Here is a 21,365-nt window from a genome sequence, read left to right on the forward strand (position 1 = left end):
AGGCACTGATCATGGTGGGGTTATGCTTTCTTATTAAATACGTTCCTTTAATATGTGCCTTGTACTGCATACTTTATCAGGTATCTGTTTTCCTTACTCATGAGCGCTGGTCACGGTGGGGCTAACAATTTGTATTTAGGGCACCCTTGGTTTGCGCTTTATAGTGTATTAAACATTTTACAGGCTGCACTGTGCTGTTATATGTCTGGCCCGTTCTGACACGTCTTGTTTTCTTTTGCAGCTCCCCTGCCGCCGCCCGGGCGACGCTGGTTGCGGGTTGCCTAGCAACTGGTCGGCCGTGATGCAGTGCTGGCTTCATCACTTGTCATCATTCTGCGCCGCTCAGCGACGGGGACGGAGGCTCGGGAGACGCTACGCACATGGTTTGGCGGGTGTTTCTCTCTACTTATGGGTGAGTACGTTCTACTTTCTTTTTTTCACTCACACCTTGACAAAGGGGTTGAATTCCCCGAAACGTTGGTGCTTTCCTGATGTGATTGTTGACCAATATACAGCTTTTTCACAAGACCCTGAGTGCCGCAGTATTTTTTGCCACTGTTGATTGATCTCTCTGGAGGCACCGGGGCACGGACTCTATCAAGGGAGTGCCGGGCTAGATGTTTCTCTCTCTCTCTCTCTCTCTCTCTCTCTCTCTCTCTCTCTCTCTCTCTCTCTCTCTATATATATATATGTGCATGTGTAAACATATACTGTATATGCAGGTGTATGTATGTACATAGTGTCCCAATGGTGCAGCACTCCTGGCGTCTAAGTAATACCACTATTGATGAAAGTGCCACACTAATAAAGGGCACTGAAACGTTGCCAAACTTATGCCTAAAACAGTGGTATTACTTAGACGCCAGGAGTGCTGCACCATTGGGACAATTGTGGATTTATTTGTGCGGCCACCCAGCGCAACACCCGGTGGGCAACCGCTGCAGCATTGTTCATGCAGGGGGAAAGCCAGACATCATGCCTTTGATATGTGTGTATATATATATATATATATATATATATATATATATATATATATATATATATATTGGTATTGTGTGACCAGCGGTTTGGAGACCGCCGGTCACCATGCCGAAGGTGGGATCTCAGCATTTAGATGCCTGGCGGGCTAAGTGGCAAGCTGCTCTGCGCTCGCCACAGGTTCTATTCCCACTCTATGGGTGTCGTGGACAGCCACGAGTGGGAATAGTCCCTTCTAGTCGACATACCGACTCTATGAATTGTGAAGGGAGCGAAATGTAGCCGTCGGTTTTGTAACCGGCGGTTTCCTGATCGCCGGTCACATAAATACATCCCATATATATATATATATATATATATATATATATATATAGATTTGATTTCCCTGCCTCTATGTTAGGGGCCCCCTTGTTTGAAGCGCCCCGGGCCACCCATAGCTCTGTACCCGCCTCTCGGCACCACTGCGTGTGGCGCTGCTCATAAATATTAGTTTTCATTATATTTTTTATAAAGGTGGCGTTGTCACACCCCCGCCCCTCCCAACAAAAACAAGGGGCAAGGGGTCATTTATTATTCATTATTTATATTTATACTGCACTAAAGAAAAATCCCCCTCCCTATGCAGTGTTTCAAATAGATGAGCTGCAGCACCAGCAGCTATCTCCGTTCTCCCCCCTCCCTCCCTCCCTATGCCCGAGTGCAGAGCCGGCCATAGGCATAGGCAAACTAGGCAATTGCCTAGGGCATTTGACATGCCTAGGGGCATCAGCAGCTTCTGCTGATTAAAATGATATGCGGCATGCCTGTATTCTGTGTGTAACATTTCATATGCAGATACAGCCACAGTCTCACACAGAATATAGGCATGCTACATATCATTTTAATCAGCAGAAGCTTCTTGTGCATCCTAGCCACATAGCAATGCAAATAAGATGCATTTTCATTAAAAAAAAAAAGGTGCCCGACGTTAGCATTGAGGCAAGATTTATGAGGACATCTCATCTGTATCCAAGCAGAGGCAGAGGTCACAGTGATAGTGGCAGTGTGAGTGCTATGTGCATGTGAGTGGGTTGGTTGTGCAGTAGTGTTCGGAATATGTGTAAGGAGCATTATGTATGTCATGTAAAAATGCATTAATAATGTGCAACATATGTGTAAAGGGGCACTGTGTGTGTCATTATGTGTATAAGGGCATTAATAATGTGCGGCATATGTGTAACAGGGTACTACTGTATGTATGTCATTATGTGTATAGGGGCACTAATAATGTGCAGCAAATGTGTAGGGGGCACTATGTGTGTCATTATGTTTATAAGGGCATTAATAATGTGCGGCATATGTGTGAGGGACATTATGTGTAAAAGGGCATTAATAAAGGTTGTCATAATGTGTAAGGCGCATTATGTTTATATGGACAATAATGTGTCTCATATGTGTAAGGGGCATTACTGTGTGGAATTGTGTATAGATGCATTACTAATGTGTGGCATTATGTGTATAAGGTGCTCTACTATGTGGCGTTGCGTATAGTAAGGGCACTACTGTGTCGTCTAATGTAAATAAAGAGCAATAGGGTGTGGTGTAATGTGAATAAGGAGCAATTCAGTGTGATGTAAAGTGAATAAGGGGCTCTACTGTGAGAAGTAACGTTTTTAAGGTAAAGTGATACTACTGTGGGATGTAATATGAATTATGGACACTATCGCATGATAAAATGTGAATAAAGTTGCAGTACTGTGTGGCGTAATTGGAATTGGGGGTTACTATTGTGTGGCCATGCCCCTTGCCAGCAAAAACACACCCCTTTTTGGGCTGTGCGCCAAATGTGCGAACTGTTCCTATTTAAAATATAGGGAGTACAAACACCAAAATAAGGACTGCTAAGGGTGAGGGGTGATGGTGCTGGGAAAGAGGTGCAAGGTCAGAGGCGGAACCAGCGGTGGTGCTAGGGGGCACCAACCAAAATCTTGCCTAGGGCATCATATTGGTTAGGGCCGGCTCTGCCCGAGTGTAGTATCAGCGGGGTAGGTAGGAGGCTGTCAGCCCTGCACCGCGTTTCCCTGTGTGACAGCAGCGCATAGACAGCGCCACTGTGCAGGGCTGACAGCCTCCTAGCAGTGCGGGAGCCAGGGATTTCTCCCTCCCCACTGACAGCCCGTCGCGGACACGCCCCCCGGACGGAACGCGCTTTCACAGCTCCCCAGCGGCAGAGGTCGCTGCAGGGAGCGGATCCGGTCCGGCGTTCCGGAAACGGGTCCGGTCCGGCTTTCACTGAATCGCGGAAAATACTAGGTTACATGACAATTACTGCAACACGCCATCAGTACACACAGGTGCGGGGAACGCCCACTCTCCTCTGGCTGCTAATCAGACTTTCCCGCAAGTACACACTGCCGGGTCTGTGGCTGCCCTGCGCCATGCTGGGAGGGTTGAGCAGGGCGCTGATTGGCCGGATCTTAGCAACCATCGTTTCTATAGTCAACAAATGGCCACGTATGGATCAGCCGGCGGATGCAGCAGCAGCAGGTACGGGATGAGTAGCGCTGTGTAGGTAGGGGACTGCGGGAACCGGGCATCCTCCCGTTTCGGGCACAGCTTTGTAAGACTCAAATACACATGTTGCACTGCAGTCACTGTAGGTAGGTACAGTTTTTGCAATCGATGTTGTCACTTGCATAGCTGCCAGTCACATATCAGCGCAGGAGAACGGGCCAGTGCCGATTCAGTGAAGGGATCAATGAGAAGGCTGCAAGAAATAATTGAATTGATATTGTCATTTCAGCAGACACACACACACACACACACACACACACACACACACACACACACACACACACACACACACACACACACACACACACACACACACACACACACACACACTCTACTCTCCATCATTGTTATTTACTTGACACATACACGGGCACACGCAGTGATTGCTTTGGTTTCGGCTCATTGTATGTTATTTGCTTCATGAAATAGTGAATATACAGTGTCATCAGGGCCGGAGCAAGGTTTCTCGACACCCTAGGCAAAACTTCAGCCTGCTGCCCCCCCCCATAACATTATTGTTATTACATATTCTTTATAAGGCGTCACAAGTGTTTTGCAGTGCCGTACATACCAGAACAATACAGGGTACACATAACTTAACATCACAGTAACTAAAAAACTAAAAACTGAGCACAGGTAACAAATAGCACCACAAGTCTCAGTACACAATATTATTTTATCTAGTAACAGTTTCTTACATAGCGCAGCAAAATCCGTTGCGCTTTACAATTGGAAACAATACTAATAAAACAAAACTGGGTAATAACAGAGGGGTAGGGAAGCCCTGCTCGCAAGCTTACAATCTACAGCTGAGATATAAGGAAGCAATCGGCGCACCACTACAGGCAGGCAGCCACCACGGATCCCATCAAAGCCCCGCAAACTCCGCCATTACAGACCAGGCCCCCAGGATATCCATGGTTGAGTCCAGATAGCTAAATCAAAGTGAGGCACTAAGTCACCTGTGCTCAAGCGTGGTTACTAAGTCACCAGTGCTCAAGAATGGCCATCCCCAAACCCGGACTGGATGGCGGAGTATGCGAAATTCTGTCTAAATTCTGTCTAAATTCTGTTAAAAAAAGCCAGATCCAAATAAAAATACATTGAAAATGCCAGACCCATAAGCAAATTGAAAAAGTCTGATCCACATAATACACTGAAAAAAGCCAGATTTACTAAAAATACATAAAAAGCCAGAAATATATTGAACACGACAGATTCACACAACACCACATTGAAAAAAGCTAAATCCATATAGAAATAAATATAAAAAAATTCAGTTCCACATAAAAATACACCAAAAATGTCTGATCCACATGAAGACGTTGCAAAAAGCCAGATCCACGATGCCAGATCTATCTACACAATAGACCAAAACAAAGTCAGATCCACCGAAAACACATAAAAAAGCCAGACCACATAAAAATGCACACAAAAAGTTAGATCACAAAAATATACTGAAAATACACAAACAAAAAAACAGATCCACACAAAACCACAAAAATGCCAGATCCACATAGAAACACATCTAAAAACATCAGAGGCAATGTGGCAACAGGTTGGTGGACAGATGTTGTCGGGCGATGGACTGCGACCGGGGCACTGAGGTCATGGGGTGATGGACCGTGTCCAGTGGGCAGATGCATGGGGAAACTGGCTGCAACCAATTGTATGTTGGATTTTGTAAGCAGATGGAACACTGTGCGAGGAGACAGCCCGTGAGCAGTGGCAGAAGGTGTGCAGATACAGGCTGCGACTGTAAGACAGAGGTCCTAGGGAGATGGGCTGTGACCGGGGGACAGGTGTGAGCACATTCCTAATAACGGGTGTCGGGCTGTGACTGCGAGGCAGAGGCTTTGGTCTGACGGGCCCTGACGGGAGGCAAAGGGTGAGATGTGATGTACTGTAACTGGCTGTGACCAGGGGACAGAGGAACTGGCAGATGCTGACTGGGAGACAGGGACATAGGACACGAGTGGGGAGTGGAAGGGCGGGGAAAAAAATCCAGCAAAAATGCTAAATTAACCCCTCCCACAGATCAGAAACTCACTACTCACCCCTGAGGTTGGTACAGGGCGACACACACAGAGGCAGAGGGTGACAAGGCGTCCAAAGTGCATCACACATGGGTGGCAGGGGGTGTACAGTGCACCATACATGGGAACAGGGTGGCACAGGGTGGACCACAAACAGGGGCAGGGGCTGTACAGTGCACCATACATGGGGGCAGGGGGGCACAGGGTGTCACACAAACAGGGGCAGGGGCTGTACAGTGCACCATACATGGGGGCAGGGGGGGCACAGGGTCTCACACACACACACACACACACACACACACACACACACACACGGGCAGGGGGTGTACAGTGCACCATACATGGGGGCAGGGGGACACAGGGTGTCACACAAACAGGGGCGGTGGGTGTACAGTGCACCAGACATGGGGGCAGGGGGGCACAGGGTGCCACACAAACAGGGGCGGGGGGTGTACAGTGCACCATACATGGGGGCACAGGGTGTCACACACACACACACACACACACACACACACACACACACACAGAGGCAGGGGGTTTGCAGTGACCCATACGGTTGGGGCACAAGGTCACACACACACACACACACACACACACACACACACACACACACACACACACACACACGGACAGGGGGTGTACAGTGCACCATACATGGGGGCAGGGTCACACACACACAGGGGGTTTGCAGTGCACCATACAGGGGGGGGGACAGGGTGTCACACACACACACACACACACACACACACACACACACACACACACAGGCAGGGGGTGTACAGTGCACCATACATGGGGGCAGGGGGGCACACACACAGGGGCACACATGAGGGGGCAGGGAAAAACAGGAGTAGGGGGGCACTGGGTGACACACAAAGGCAGCAGGCACAGGGTGTCAAACACAAGGGGGGGGGCACAAGGTGTCACACACATATGGGCAGGTAGGCACATGGGGCCACACACCATGGTCAGGGGGAGTAGAGGGGGCCACACACACACGGGGTACAGTGGCCACACACGGTGAGGGGCACAGGGCTCTCCAGTCACTCACCACCGCTATGTCAACATGGCAGTCCACCGCGGATCCAGACACAGCTCGAAGAGGAGGCCGGCAGCAGGAGGATCCGAGATCCAGTGACTATGCAGCCCCATTGTGACGCGGCCACAGGAAATAGTAATCGTAGGAGTAGAGGACTTATGACCGGGAGGCTGCTGCAGGAGGAAGGGTGCCAAGACCACCGTGGAGTAGGGTGGCTCAGTGCTCTGGCACCGACCACCGTAACAGCGCAGCGCGCGTGGGGGGGGAGAGCATGTTAGGCAGCAGGCAATTGTTACTGAGGGAGGCTGGATGAAGAATTGCCTGTGCGCCATTGGCTGTGCAGACTGGAGGGGGTGTGACTGATGAAGGGGTCAGGCAGAGAGGACATCACACATCCCCTTCAGCTGAGGACGGGCCAGTGCGGCACCAGGATACTAGAAGCAGGGGGAGGAAATCGGGAGGACTGCCGCCTGAGCACTCCCCACTATTGATATCCTTGGGTGACAGATCCGGAATAGAGGAAAATGGTAGGGAAGTGGAGTGATAGCTCTCTCCCCTACTCCTCTCCAGCCGGACCGCCTCCTTTTTTTTTTTAGGGCCCGTGACCAACTGTAATGAGTCAGTTTGACTCTAGTTCGGCTGATGCCAGGGGTCGGCTGCGGGCCGCCCCTTCAGGTCCCCCGCCCATAGGCAGCTGCCTAAAGCTGCCTAATGGAAGCGCCGGCCCTGAGTGTCATGTAATACCCAACGTTCCCCGGGACCCTTCTCTCTCTCTCTCTCTCTCTCTCTCTCTCTCTCTCTCTCTCTCTCTCTCTCTCTCTCTCATATCAGTTGGGAACACATCACTCTGATGTGTTCCCAGCCTACAAGAGTTGCTGGGTGGGGAAGGGCTGCATAGTCAGGGTTGCTGGGTGGTGGAGGGTGGCATAGTAGGGGTTGCTGGATGGAGGAAGGAAGATCCTGTAGTAGGGGCTAAAACAATACATATACTGATGTTTGGCGCTTGTAACAGAATAGCTTTTATTAATTATGGTTCACAATTTGTTCGTTTTTTCTTCAATTCTGAATATTCTCTCAGTTCGCTTCTACTTTTCTTATATCCCCCAAGGTATTTTACTTACTTTAGGGTATTGAGACAAAGAACATACTGTACGTACTTTATTTCAAATAGTGCTTGTTCAATCCATCACGAATCCACTGGTTTCACACAGTGGCTTTTCCAGAATCCTTGATCCATTTTTGGGTAATGCAGGGCAGCATAGTAGAGATACCTGGGTTGTCGAGGGTAGCATAGTAGGGGTTGCTGGGTGGTGGAGGGGAGCATAGTTGGGGTTGCTGGGTGGGTGAGGTCAGCATAGCAAGGCTTGTTGGGTAATGCAGGGCAGCATAGTAGAGATACCTGGGTTGTTGAGGGCTTCATAGTAGGGGTTGCTGGGTGGTGGGGGTCAGCATAGCAGGGTTGCTGGGTGGGTGAGGTCAGCATAGCAAGGGTTGTTGGGTAATGCAGGGCAGCATAGTAGAGATACCTGGGTTGTTGAGGGCTTCATAGTAGGGGTTGCTGGGTGGTGGGGGTCAGCATAGCAGGATTGCTGGGTGGGTGAGGTCAGCATAGCAAGGGTTGTTGGGTAATGCAGGGCAGCATAGTAGAGATACCTGGGTTGTTGAGGGCAGCATAGTAGCGGTTGCTGGGTTGTTGAGGGCAGCATAGTAGGGGTTGCTGGGTGGGTGAGGTCAGCATAGCAAGGGTTGTCGGGTAATGCAGGGCAGCATAGTAGAGATACCTGGGTTGTTGAGGGCTTCATAGTAGGGGTTGCTGGGTGGTGGGGGTCAGCATAGCAGGGTTGCTGGGTGGGTGAGGTCAGCATAGCAAGGGTTGTTGGGTAATGCATGGCAGCATAGTAGAGATACCTGGGTTGTTGAGGGCTTCATAGTAGGGGTTGCTGGGTGGTGGGGGTCAGCATAGCAGGGTTGCTGGGTGGGTGAGGTCAGCATAGCAAGGGTTGTTGGGTAATGCAGGGCAGCATAGTAGAGATACCTGGGTTGTTGAGGGCTTCATAGTAGGGGTTGCTGGGTGGTGGGGGTCAGCATAGCAGGGTTGCTGGGTTGTTGAGGACAGTATAGTAGGGGTTGCTGGGGGGTGAAGAGTAACATAGTAGGGGTTGGTTCAATGTGGCCACTGTTGGGAAGTTAAGAAGCAGAATAGCAGGCTAATATTTAATGTACCTAAAATATTTTTAATGTATGATATACAGTATACAATGTGTAATTGGTATAGCAACATCATTTCTGATCAATTAAAAGTATACGGACCATGATGGAACATGGTATAATGTAATAAATCTGACTTTTTTTGGTGCTCATTATACCACTCTTTGCACCTTATATCAGCACTTCTCTCAATCTCAAATTCAGTTTTCACCAGTGCCGTAACTAGGCATTTTAGCGCTGTGTGCAAGAAATGGCATTGGCGCCCCCCCTTATGTAAAATAGGTGCAGTGTGCGCCGTAGGCGCGCGTGCAAAAAATATAGGGGCGTGACTTCATGGGGAAGGGGTGTGGCCACAAAATAATACCAATTCATACTATGGTGCACAGTAGTCTCCATTATTCAAATTACGACGCACAGTATCACTACTACACCAGGTAGTGGCCCTTTTACACATTACGGCAGACAGCGTCCCCCTTTTTACACATTACGGCAGACAGCATCCCCTTTGTACACATTATGGCAGACAGCGTCCCTTTTGTACACATTACGGCAGACAGCGTCCCCCTTTTTACACAGTACGGCAGATAGCGTCCCCCTTTTTACACAGTACGGCAGACAGCGTCCCCCTTTTTACACATTATGGCAGACTGCGTCCCCTTTTTACACATTACGGCAGACAGCGTCCCCTTTTTAAACATTACGTCAGACAGCGTCCCCTTTTTAAACATTACGGCAGACAGCATCCCCTTTGTACACATTATGGCAGACAGCGTCCCTTTTGTACACATTACGGCAGACAGCGTCCCCCTTTTTACACCGTACGGCAGATAGCGTCCCCCTTTTTACACAGTACGGCAGACAGCGTCCCCCTTTTTACACATTATGGCAGACTGCGTCCCCTTTTTACACATTACGGCAGACAGCGTCCCCCTTTTTACACATTACGGCAGACAGCATTCCCTTTGTACACATTATGGCAGACAGCGTCCCTTTTGTACACATTACGGCAGACAGCGTCCCCCTTTTTACACAGTACGGCAGATAGCGTCCCCCTTTTTACACAGTACGGCAGACAGCGTCCCCCTTTTTACACATTATGGCAGACTGCGTCCCCTTTTTACACATTACGGCAGACAGCGTCCCCTTTTTAAACATTACGTCAGACAGCGTCCCCTTTTTAAACATTACAGAAGACGGCGTCCCCCTTTTTACACATTACGTCAGACAGAGTCCCCTTTTTAAACATTACGGCAGACAGCATCCCCCTTTTTACACATTACGTCAGACAGAGTCCCCTTTTTACACAGAACGGCAGACAGCGTCGCCATACATTACGGCAGACAGCGTCCCTTTTTTAAAAATTACGGCAGACAGCGTCCCTTTTTTAAAAATTACGGCAGACAGCGTCCCCTTTTTACACATTACGGCAGACAGGGTTCCCTTTTTACACATTACGGCAGACAGCGTCCCCCTTTTTACACATTACGGCAGACAGCGTCCCCTTTTTACACATTATGGCAGAAAGAATAGATAGATAGACAGATAGATACTTACTATCTCTCCCCGCTGGCTCAGGCAGTCAGGCTCCTCGGTGCATGCAGTCAGGCAGATCCCGGGCAGGGGAGAAGAAGGAGGAGGGAGGGGGACTCGGGAGATGCAGCAGTGCAGTGTAATTGGTGATGGCGCCGCTGCAGCAGTCCCTCTCCTTCCGCATTGGCTGGCCGCCGCTGTGAATGCTGGGATTAAGGAGAAGCGCATCCCAGCATTCACAGCAGCGCCGGCCAGCCAGTGCGGAAGGAGGGGGACAGCTGCAGCGGAGCTGCTACCAATTACATAGCGCTGCTGCCGCTCCAGTCCCCCTTCCTCCTCCTCCTCCAGGTCCTCACCTGACGCTGGAGCTGCTCCTCTTCTCCTCCGTCGCACACAGCACAGGCGGCTTGTAATGGGTAAATTTGACTCATTACAAGCCGCTGACATGGAATGCTGGCCGTTGCGCCCTCAGGGCAACTGCGCTGTGTGCTAGGCACACCTGGCACACACGTAGTTAGTTACGGGTCTGGTTTTCACTGTATAGCACTCTCTTTCAAACCTTGAACTTGGTGCTTGAAAAATATCATCCTACTAGGTGATAACAAGGTTCTCACTATGGGGCCTATTTATCATAAAATATTTGTGCGATACATGCAAAAATTAAGGATCCCCAAGATGTACTATAGAGGGATTGCAGCAGATATCTCTGATATCTGACGTGGTCCCTCAAATTTCATCCTAAAATGCAGCCCCCATAGGTTTTTATGGTGCTTTCTGTGCTGCCGGATTTATCAAGCTTTGGCATGTGAAGCGTTCCGGAGCTTGGCCCTGATAGGCTTTATCCCATTTTTGCATATTTCCTCCAGATACAGAATACTGCAAGAGCAGAATACTGTAGTAAATTTACGTAAAAATATTCTTTTTCAGGTTATGAATTTTTGCTAAAAAAATTATATCCGCATTAAAATTGCAGATTGTGATAATTATGCCCATATGAGGCTGACTGGGTGTAGCAAAAGCCAGGGTCTTGGCTTGTCTGAATACCTTCTAAATATAATTGGATTTGCACTGAGATTAAATTATTAAATATAGGAAAGATTACGGTAATGACTATCCCAATTTTCAGCAATTTATTCTTTCTTAAAATAAACATAAATGTATTTTTTGTTTGGACAGGACTGGAGGGAGCGTTTTTGGGAAATACTGCATTTTTCCCCATAGTGTATTGTTGTAAATATTGTTGCTGCGGGGCATCAGCTTTGATAGCCTGATTTTATGGTAGTACTGTCAAATTGAAGCAGTTACATGAAAAGGGACTGACACAGGGGGTAATTCTGACCTGATCGTTAGGGTGCGTTTTTTGCATCACTGCAATCAGGTAGTCGCGGCCTACAGAGGAAGGGTATTTGCTGGGTGCGGGTGTGCGATCGCATTTGTTGGAGAGCTGCACAAACATGAGTTTGTGCAGTCTCTGCTCAGCCCAGGACTTACTCTGCTGCTGGGATGATCGGGGCCAGAGCTGACTTCAGAAAACCTCCCTCCAAACTCCTGGTCCCTCCTGCGTTTTCCCGGACACTCCTACAAAACGGTCAGTTGCCACCCACAAACGGCCTCTTCTTGTCAGTCACCATGCGTTTGCTTTTTCCGCACCATACCGTCTTTATGCACCGATGCCCGGTGCAGTCATCCGACGCACCGGCACATTGCAGTGCATACGCATTCGCAGTACAGACCTGATCGCCCGCTTTGTGAAAACGCACAGCAGCGATCAGGTCTGAATTACCCCCACAGTCATTAAGAAGCGTCACACCAAGTGTACTGGAAAATGCAGGAGGGACCAGCCCTATAGGCGGCGACTACCTGATCGCAGGGATGCAAAAATGCACCCTAGCAATCTGGTCTGAATTACCCCCCAAGATTCCAAATGACTTAACAATTTCTTCTTGTGCTTGTAGACACAAAACACAAGATATGTATGAATATTTACCTTTGACAGGCATCCCACTTAAGTGAGAGAGTATGCAAGGAGAAACATCAGTACATACCTGCGGCTGTGAATGATACTTCACAAAATTACTGTTGGAAATCAAAACATTAGGCTTGTTCTGCGTGTGGCATGCAGAATTTGCACAAGAGCAAACTACCTTACTGTAGGTGATGCTTGTTTTTGAAAAAGCCATCCTGTTGCAATCAGTCTAAACCAGTGGTTCCCAAACTTTTTTGAATCACGGCGCACTAGAATATCAGCATTCTTTTCACGGCACCCCAAGGCCAAAAGTTTCTTATTGAGAAATTTAGAAAGAAATATTAAACTAAGTAAATTGTGTTTATAGGTCATCCTTAGGTTCAATTGTGTGGTGAGGGACAGGATTTGCTATTTTTGTCCATATATTTTGTGACTGGCAGCCACCAGCGCTGGTTTTGTCTATTATATTGACCATAAATAATTTGAATTGGTCCTGGACCACCAGTTCAAGGCACTCCTGCAGGTGTCCCGAGGAACCCCAGGGTACAACGGCACAAAGTTTGAGAACCACTGGCCTAAACTTCTAACTACAGTTAGAATCGAATTACTTATTATTGGCAAGACCGCATTTTTCTTTTTGCACTAATTTCATAAATGACCCTCAATTTATGCCATGTTTATGGGCTCACATTGTATTTTAGATAAGTTTGGAGCTACCATTTCCATTATTTGCCATCCAGTTATACTAGAAAAGAGGACTTTATAGTAGAGTATGTTTACTTGTGTCATTTATTTTTGTCTTCATCTTAAAACTTAGAAATGCAAATATAAAATATCATAACACTCCTTATGTTTATTCATATCTAGATGTGCAATAAGAACATTTTGGGCAGCAAAAAATGAGCACTAGAAAAATGTCTTCTAATATGGATACAGCTGCTCTAGTTTCATCATCGGTGTGGCTGCAGTCTCTCGGACTCAGAAAGAAGAAACTTACGCTACCCAAGATTCTGGCACAGCTCGGTTTTCCGCTGAAGGAAGGTATTCTGCATACAGTCAGACGCTAAGTTGGCTGTTTCATTTACCAAAAGTTTCCATGTGTTTTAGTGGAAAAGAAAAATGGAAAACCTAATAAAGGAATGATTTCACGTAAAAACAGATTTCAGATCCTTGTGTATAGATATCTATAAGACTTGAACTACTACATCTGGCATTCTGCGATTCATGATTTAAAGAATGGGGCAAGGGTGATACTAACAGTATATGACATATGCATTTATTTTAGAGATAAGCGGGTTTGGTTCTCTGAGAACCGAACCCTACCAGACTTCACTGTCCGAGCCCAGATCCAAGTCAGACTCTGGTTTTCCCGCCTGACTCGGAAACCAGAACGAGGCAAAACGTCATCATCCCGCTGTCGGATTCTCGCAGGGTTTGAATTCCATATAAGGAGCCGCGCATTGCCGCCATTTTCACTACGGCATTGGAGAGTGTAGAGAGAGGACGTGTCTCCGTCCTCAGTATCCTGCATCAGTTCAGTGTTAGTGTCTTGTGCTGCATCAGTCCAGTCACAGTGGTTGTGTCCTCTGCTGCCATATGTCCAGTGCTGCTGTATAAGTCCAGTCCAGTGGTGCTGTGTTGTGCTGCATCAGTCCAGTCACAGTGGTGTCCTCTGCTGCCATATGTCCAGTGCTGCTGTATAAGTCCAGTCCATTCCAGTGGTGCTGTGTTGTCCTGCATCAGTCCAGTGGTGGTGTCCCTGTGCTGCCATATATGTCCATTGATACTGCCGTATATGTCCATTGATACTGCCGTATATGTCCAGCGGTACTGCCGTATAATTCCGGTGATCCTGCCGTATAATTCCAGTGGTACTGGCGCATAAGTCCAGTCCAGTGATGCTGCTGTATATGTCCAGTGATGCTGCTGTATATGTCCAGTGATGCTGCTGTATATGTCCAGTGGTACTGGCGTAAAAGTCCAGTGATCCTGCCGTATATGTCCAGTGGTACTGCCACATAATTCCAGTGATACTGCCGTGTATGTATACATATGTATGTGTGTGTGTATATGTGTGTGTGTGTGTGTGTGTGTGTGTGTGTGTGTGTGTGTATATATATATATATATATAATATTCCCTGTTGCAATGCGGATTACTGAGGCCAAAACAACTATGCTGATGTTAGACGTGCGTCCGGTATCCGCCATTAGTGCAGTGGGACTGCAGTGCCAACCCTAGATGGGCCAGGTGTTTGTGCTTGCACACTTGTGTCGCTTAGCTTAGTCATACAGCTACCTCCATGCCCTCTTTTACTTCTTGGCATGATGTGCTGTTTGGGTACTATTTTTTTTTTTTTTAGTGCCATCCTATCTGATACTGCAATACCACTCCTAGATGGGAAAATTGTTTGTGTCACTTAGCTTAGTCATACAGCACCTTTTTTTCATCTTTGCATGATGTGCTGTTTGGGTCTTTTTTTTTATATCTGCCCTCCTGTCTGACACTGCAGTGCCACTCCTAGATGGGCCAATTGTTTGTGTCGCTTAGCTTAGTCATACAGCTACCTCATTGCACCTCTGTTTCTTCTCTGCATGATGTGCTGTTTGGGGCCTAGTTTTTTGAAGTGCCATCCTGTCTGCCACTGCAGTGCCACTCCTAGATTGGCCAGGTGTTTATGCCGCACACTTGTGTCGCTTAGCTTAGTCATACAGCAACCTTGGTGCACCTTTTTTTTATCTTTACATAATGTGCTGTTTGGGGCATGGTTTTTTAAAGTGCCATCCTGTCTGACACTGCCGTATAAGTCCAGGGGTACTGCTGTATTAGTCCAGGGGTACTGCCGTATAAGTCCACCAATTGGAGAATTTTTGAAAAATGACAGGGGCGTGCAGGAGATGCTGTCAGTGGATTGAAAAATTGCGGGGCACTTTCGACACTCAGCCACTGCATGCCACTACAAGATTGGCCAGGTGGTTGTGTCGCTTAGCTTAGTCATACAGCAACCTCGGTGCACTTCTTTTTCTTAGAAACATAGAATTTGACGGCAGATAAGAACCACTTGGCCCATCTAGTCTGCCCTTTTTTTTTTTTTTTTTATAATATTTTTATCTCAAAACTTATTTGATCCTTATTTCTTTGTAAGGATATCCTCATTTCTATTCCATGCATGTTTTAAATTGCTCTACTGTCTTAGCCTCTACCACCTCTGATGGGAGGCTATTCCACTTGTCCACTCTCCTTTCTGTGAAGTAATTTTTCCTCATATTTCTCCTGTACCTTCCCCCTCTCCAGTCTCAGTGCATGTCCTCGTGTCCTATTCTTCTTTGCGTCATGTGCTGTTTGGGGACTAGTTTTTTAAAGTGCCATCCTGTCTGACACTGCAGTGCCACTCCTAGATGGGCCAATTGTTTGTGTCGCTTAGCTTAGTCATACAGCTACCTCATTGCACCTCTTTTACATCTTTGCATGATGTGCTGTTTGGGGCCTTTTTTTATATCTGCCATCATGTCTGACACTGCAGTGCCATTCCTAGATGGGCCAGGTGTTCTGCACACTTGTGTTGCTTAGCTTAGTCATACAGCAACCTCATTGCACCTCTTTTTTTCTTCTTTGCATGATGTGCTGTTTGGGGCCTAGTTTTTTAAAGTGCCATCCTGTCTGCAACTGGAGTGCCACTCCTAGATGGGCCAGGTGTTTGTGCCGCACACTTGTGTCGCTTAGCTTAGTCATATAGCCACCTCGGAGCAACCTTTTGGCCTAAAAACAATATTTGAGGTGTTCAGAAAAGACTGGAAATGAGTGGAAATGAATGTTATTGAGATTAATAATACCGTAGGATCAAAATTACCCCCAAAGTCTGTGATTGTAGCCCCCCCCCCCCCAAAAAAAAAATCATCCAGATCCAAAACCAAAACCCGAAAGGGTGGTTTTGCCAAAACTAATCCAAAACCAAAACACGAGCGGGGAATTAGAACCAAAACACAAAACACAAAAAGTGCCCGCAGCACATCTTTTATTTGCTGTTCTTTTGTTAGGAAAATGTAGAATAACTTGTCATATACAGTATTTTTTTTTTCTTTCTTATCTTTCATTGGTTCTCATTTATATACTATTTTTAACTGGTCTGAATTACACTATTATCTCTGTACAGATTATGTAAACAAACTAGGACGTCCTGTGTCCTCCCGGTATTCTCATGGACTTTTCCGGCAGTATAACATCAATGGTAAAATATATAATGTAAGTGTGTGCCAAGTATTTATAATTGTTTTTCAGTTTCAGTAAATGGATATACAGTATATGTCTGCCTGCTGTAATTCCACTGAGGCATAGGCACTAAGGGTCTAAGGGCGACATTTACTAAGCAGTGATAAGAGCGGAGAAGTGAGCCAGTGGAGGAGTTGCCCCATCAACCAATCAGCAGTTCTGTATAATTTTCTAGTATGCAAATTATAGATGTTACTTCAGTGCTGATTGGTTGCCATGGGCATCTTCTCCACTTGCTCACTTCTCCGCTCTTATCACTGCTAAGTAAATGTCCCCCTAATTCAGATTTGTAAGTAAAGGAAAAAAAGCAAGTCATTTTGTATCTGGAACAAACCATGTTGCCATGCAAGGGGAGCAAATACATTTATATTTTTTTTCTGTGCAGGGTAAATACTGGCTGTTCTTGCGTATAGCCCACAAATGTTAGAAAGCTTTATTTTTACACTGGAATTTAGATTTCAGTTTGGACACACTCCACCAAAATCTTCATCTCTTTGCACGTTACATCTGCCCCATCTGCAGTGCAACATGGTTTTGCCTAGTTGCTTGCTTTTTTTGCTTTGCTTGCAAATGAGAATCAGGCACTCAGTACTTCTATATGTTTTAGGCTATGGCTGCAAATCATATAGGACCTACTTCAGAGGTGCATGCAGTGCCGATATTTGTGCAGTTGAGTGATTTGTTATGCATGCGCATAAAGACCAGGAAACCCTTACTGCGCACATGCAAGCCGTGAATCCGATGGCGTACGCAACTGTGTATGAAATCGTTATTACTTGAGATGGCACATAAGATCGCTGGGTGTTCCAGAGTAGATACTGGGAAGTTACCTAAAGTCATTGCAAAAAATAAGATTTTACTTACCGATAAATCTATTTCTCGTAGTCCGTAGTGGATGCTGGGGACTCCGTCAGGACCATGGGGATTAGCGGCTCCGCAGGAGACAGGGCACAAAACTAAAGCTTTAGGATCAGGTGGTGTGTACTGGCTCCTCCCCCTATGACCCTCCTCCAAGCCTCAGTTAGGATACTGTGCCCGGACGAGCGTACACAATAAGGAAGGATATTGAATCCCGGGTAAGACTCATACCAGCCACACCAATCACACCGTATAACTTGTGATCTGAACCCAGTTAACAGTATGACAAACGTAGGAGCCTCTGAACAGACGGCTCACAACAATAACAACCCGATTTTTTTGTAACAACAACTATGTACAAGTATTGCAGACAATCCACACTTGGGATGGGTGCCCAGCATCCACTACGGACTACGAGAAATAGATTTATCGGTAAGTAAAATCTTATTTTCTCTGACGTCCTAAGTGGATGCTGGGGACTCCGTCAGGACCATGGGGATTATACCAAAGCTCCCAAACGGGCGGGAGAGTGCGGATGACTCTGCAGCACCGAGTGAGAGAACTCCAGGTCCTCCTCAGCCAGGGTATCAAATTTGTAGAATTTTACAAACGTATTTGCTCCTGACCAAGTAGCAGCTCGGCAAAGTTGTAAAGCCGAGACCCCTCGGGCAGTCGCCCAAGATGAGCCCACCTTCCTTGTGGAATGGGCATTTATATATTTTTGGCTGTGGCAGTCCTGCCACAGAATGTGCAAGCTGAATTGTACTACACATTCAACTAGCAATCGTCTGCTTAGAAGCAAGAGCACCCAGTTTTTTGGGTGCATACAGGATAACAGCAAGTCAGTTTTCCTGACTCCAGCCGTCCTGGAAATCTATATTTTCAGGGCCCTGACAACATCTAGCAACTTGGAGTCCTCCAAGTCTCTAGTAGCCGAAGGTACCACAATAAGCTGGTTCAGATAAAACGCTGACACCAACTTAGGGAGAAACTGGGGACGAGTCAGCAGCTCTGCCCTGTCCGAATGGACAATCAGATATGGGCTTTTGTGAGACAAAGCCGCCAATTCTGACACTCGCCTGGCCGAGGCCAGGGCCAACATCATGGTCACTTTCCATGTGAGATATTTCAAATCCACAGATTTGAGCGGTTTAAACCAACGTGATTTGAGGAATCCCAGGACTACGTTGAGATCCCACAGTGCCACTGGAGGCACAAAAGGGGGTTGTATATGCAGTACTCCCTTGTCAAATTTCTGGACTTCAGGAACTGAAGCCAATTCTTTCTGGAAGAAAATCGACAGGGCCGAAATTTGAACCTTAATGGACCCCAATTTGAGGCCCATAGACACTCCTGTTTTCAGGAAATGCAGGAATCGACCGAGTTGAAATTTCTTCGTGGGGCCTTCCTGGCCTCACACCACGCAACATATTTTCGCCACATGTGGTGATAATGTTGTGCGGTCACCTCCTTCCTGGCTTTGACCAGGGTAGGAATGACCTCTTCCGGAATGCCTTTTTCCCTTAGGATCCGGCGTTCAACCGCCATGCCGTCAAACGCAGCCGCGGTAAGTCTTGGAACAGACATGGTACTTGCTGAAACAAGTCCCTTCTTATCGGCAGAGGCCCTGAGTCCTCTGTGAGCATCTCTTGAAGTTCCGGGTACCAAGTCCTTCTTGGCCCATCCGGAGCCACGAGTATAGTTCTTACTCCTCTACGTCTTATAATTCTCAGTACCTTTGGTATGAGAAGCAGAGGAGGGAACACATACACCGACTGTTACACCCCTGGTGTTACCAGAACGTCCACAGCTATTGCCTGAGGGTCTCTTGACCTGGCGCAATACCTGTCCAGTTTTTTGTTCAGGCGGGACGCCATCATGTCCACCTTTGGTCTTTCCCAACGGTGCACAATCATGTGGAAAAAACTTCTCGATGAAGTCCCCACTCTCCCGGGTGGAGGTCGTGCTGAGGAAGTCTGCTTCCCAGTTGTCCACTCCCGGAATGAAAACTGCTGACAGTGCTATCACATGATTTTCCGCCCAGCGAAGAATCCTTGCAGTTTCTGCCATTGTCCTCCTGCTTCTTGTGCCGCCCTGTCTGTTTACGTGGGCGACTGCCGTGATGTTGTCCCACTGGATCAATACCGGCTGACCTTGAAGCAGAGGTCTTGCTAAGCTTAGAGCACTGTAAATTGCTCTTAGCTCCAGTATATTTATGCGGAGAGAAGTCCCCAGACTTGATCACACTCCCTGGAAATTTTTTCCCTGTGTGACTACTCCCCAGCCTTTCAAGCTGGAATCCATGGTCACCAGGACCCAGTCCTGAATGCATAACTGTGGCCCTTTAGTAGATGAGCACTCTGCAGCCACCACAGAAGAGACACCCTTGTCCTTGGAGACAGGGTTATCCGCTGATGCATCTGAAGATGCGATCCGGACCATTTGTCCAGCAGATTCCACTGAAAAGTTCTTGCGTGAAATCTGCCGAATGGAATCGCTTCGTAAGAAGCCACCATTTTTCCCAGGACCCTTGTGCAATGATGCACTGACACTTTTCCTGGTTTTTGGAGGTTCCTGACTAGCTCGGATAACTCCCTGGCTTTCTCCTCCGGGAGAAACACCTTTTTCTGGACTGTGTCCAGAATCATCCCTAGGGACAGCAGACGTGTCGTCGGAGACAGGTGCGATTTTGGAATATTTAGAATCCACCCGTGCTGTCGTAGAACTACTTGAGATAGTGCTACTCAGACCTCCAACTGTTCTCTGGACCTTGCCCTTATCAGGAGATCGTCCAAGTAAGGGATAATTAAGACGCCTTTTCTTTGAAGAAGAATCATCATTTCGGCCATTACCTTGGTAAAGACCCGGGGTGCCGTGGACAATCCAAACGGCAGCGTCTGAAACTGATAGTGACAGTTTTGTACCACGAACCTGAGGTACCCTTTGTGAGAAGGGCAAATTTGGACATGGAGGTAAGCATCCTCGATGTCCAGGGACACCATATAGTCCCCTTCTTCCTGGTTCGCTATCACTGCTCTGAGTGACTCCATTTAGAATAGGTCTCACCGAGCCGTCTGGCTTCAGTACCACAATATAGTGTGGAATAATACCCCTTTACTTGTTGTAGGAGGGGTACTTTGATTATCACCTGCTGGGAATACAGCTTGTGAGTTGTTTCCAATACTGCCTCCCTGTCGGAGGTAGACGTTGGTAAAGCAAACTTCAGGAACCTGCGAGGGGGAGACGTCTCGAATTTCCAATCTGTACCCCTGGGATACTACTTGTAGGGTCCAGGGGTCCACGTGCGAGTGAGCCCACTGCGTGCTGAAACTCTTGAGGCGACCCCCCACCGCACCTGTTTTTACGGCCCCAGCGTCATGCTGAGGACTTGGCAGAAGCGGTGGAAGGCTTCTGTTCCTGGGAATGGGCTGCCTGCTGCAGTCTTCTTCCCTTACCTCTATCCCTGGGCAGATATTATGGGGACGAAAGGACTAAGGCTGAAAAGACTGTCTTTTTCTGCTGAGATGTGACTTGGGGTAAAAAAGGTGGATTTTCTAGCTGTTGCCGTGGCCACCAGGTCCGATGGACCGACCCCAAATAACTCCTCCCCTTTATACGGCAATACTTCCATGTGCCGTTTGGAATTTGCATCACCTGACCACTGTCGTGTCCATAAACATCGTCTGGCAGATATGGACATCGCACTTACTCTTGATGCCAGAGTTTCGCATATATAGAAATGCATCTTTTAAATGCTCTATAGTCAATAAAATACTGTCCCTGTCAAGGGTATCAATATTTCCAGTCAGGGAATCCGACCAAGCCACCCCAGCGCTGCCCATCCAGGCTGAGGCGATCGCTGGTCGCAGTATAACACCAGTATGTGTGTATATACTTTTAGGATATTTTCCAACCTCCTATCAGTTGGCT

The 21,365-nt window shown here is 47.4% G+C and overlaps 1 protein-coding gene across 4 annotated transcripts in view; it reads left to right on the forward strand.

The window, feature by feature from the left end:
• The first annotated feature begins 275 nt into the window (after window positions 1-275).
• Window positions 276-21,365, forward strand: part of VWA3B (von Willebrand factor A domain containing 3B) — a 340,688-nt gene continuing 319,598 nt past the window's right edge. Inside the window, exons 1-3 of one of the 4 annotated variants that reach the window (XM_063953326.1) lie at window positions 276-412; window positions 13,178-13,351; window positions 16,462-16,550. In XM_063953326.1, coding sequence (XP_063809396.1) covers window positions 13,210-13,351; window positions 16,462-16,550 — 231 coding nt within the window. In that variant the 5' untranslated portion in view covers window positions 276-412; window positions 13,178-13,209. The other 3 variants (XM_063953327.1, XM_063953324.1, XM_063953325.1) reach the window with 3 other exon arrangements.

Source organism: Pseudophryne corroboree, chromosome 2 (assembly GCF_028390025.1).
Source record: "Pseudophryne corroboree isolate aPseCor3 chromosome 2, aPseCor3.hap2, whole genome shotgun sequence".
NCBI lineage: Eukaryota > Metazoa > Chordata > Amphibia > Anura > Myobatrachidae > Pseudophryne > Pseudophryne corroboree.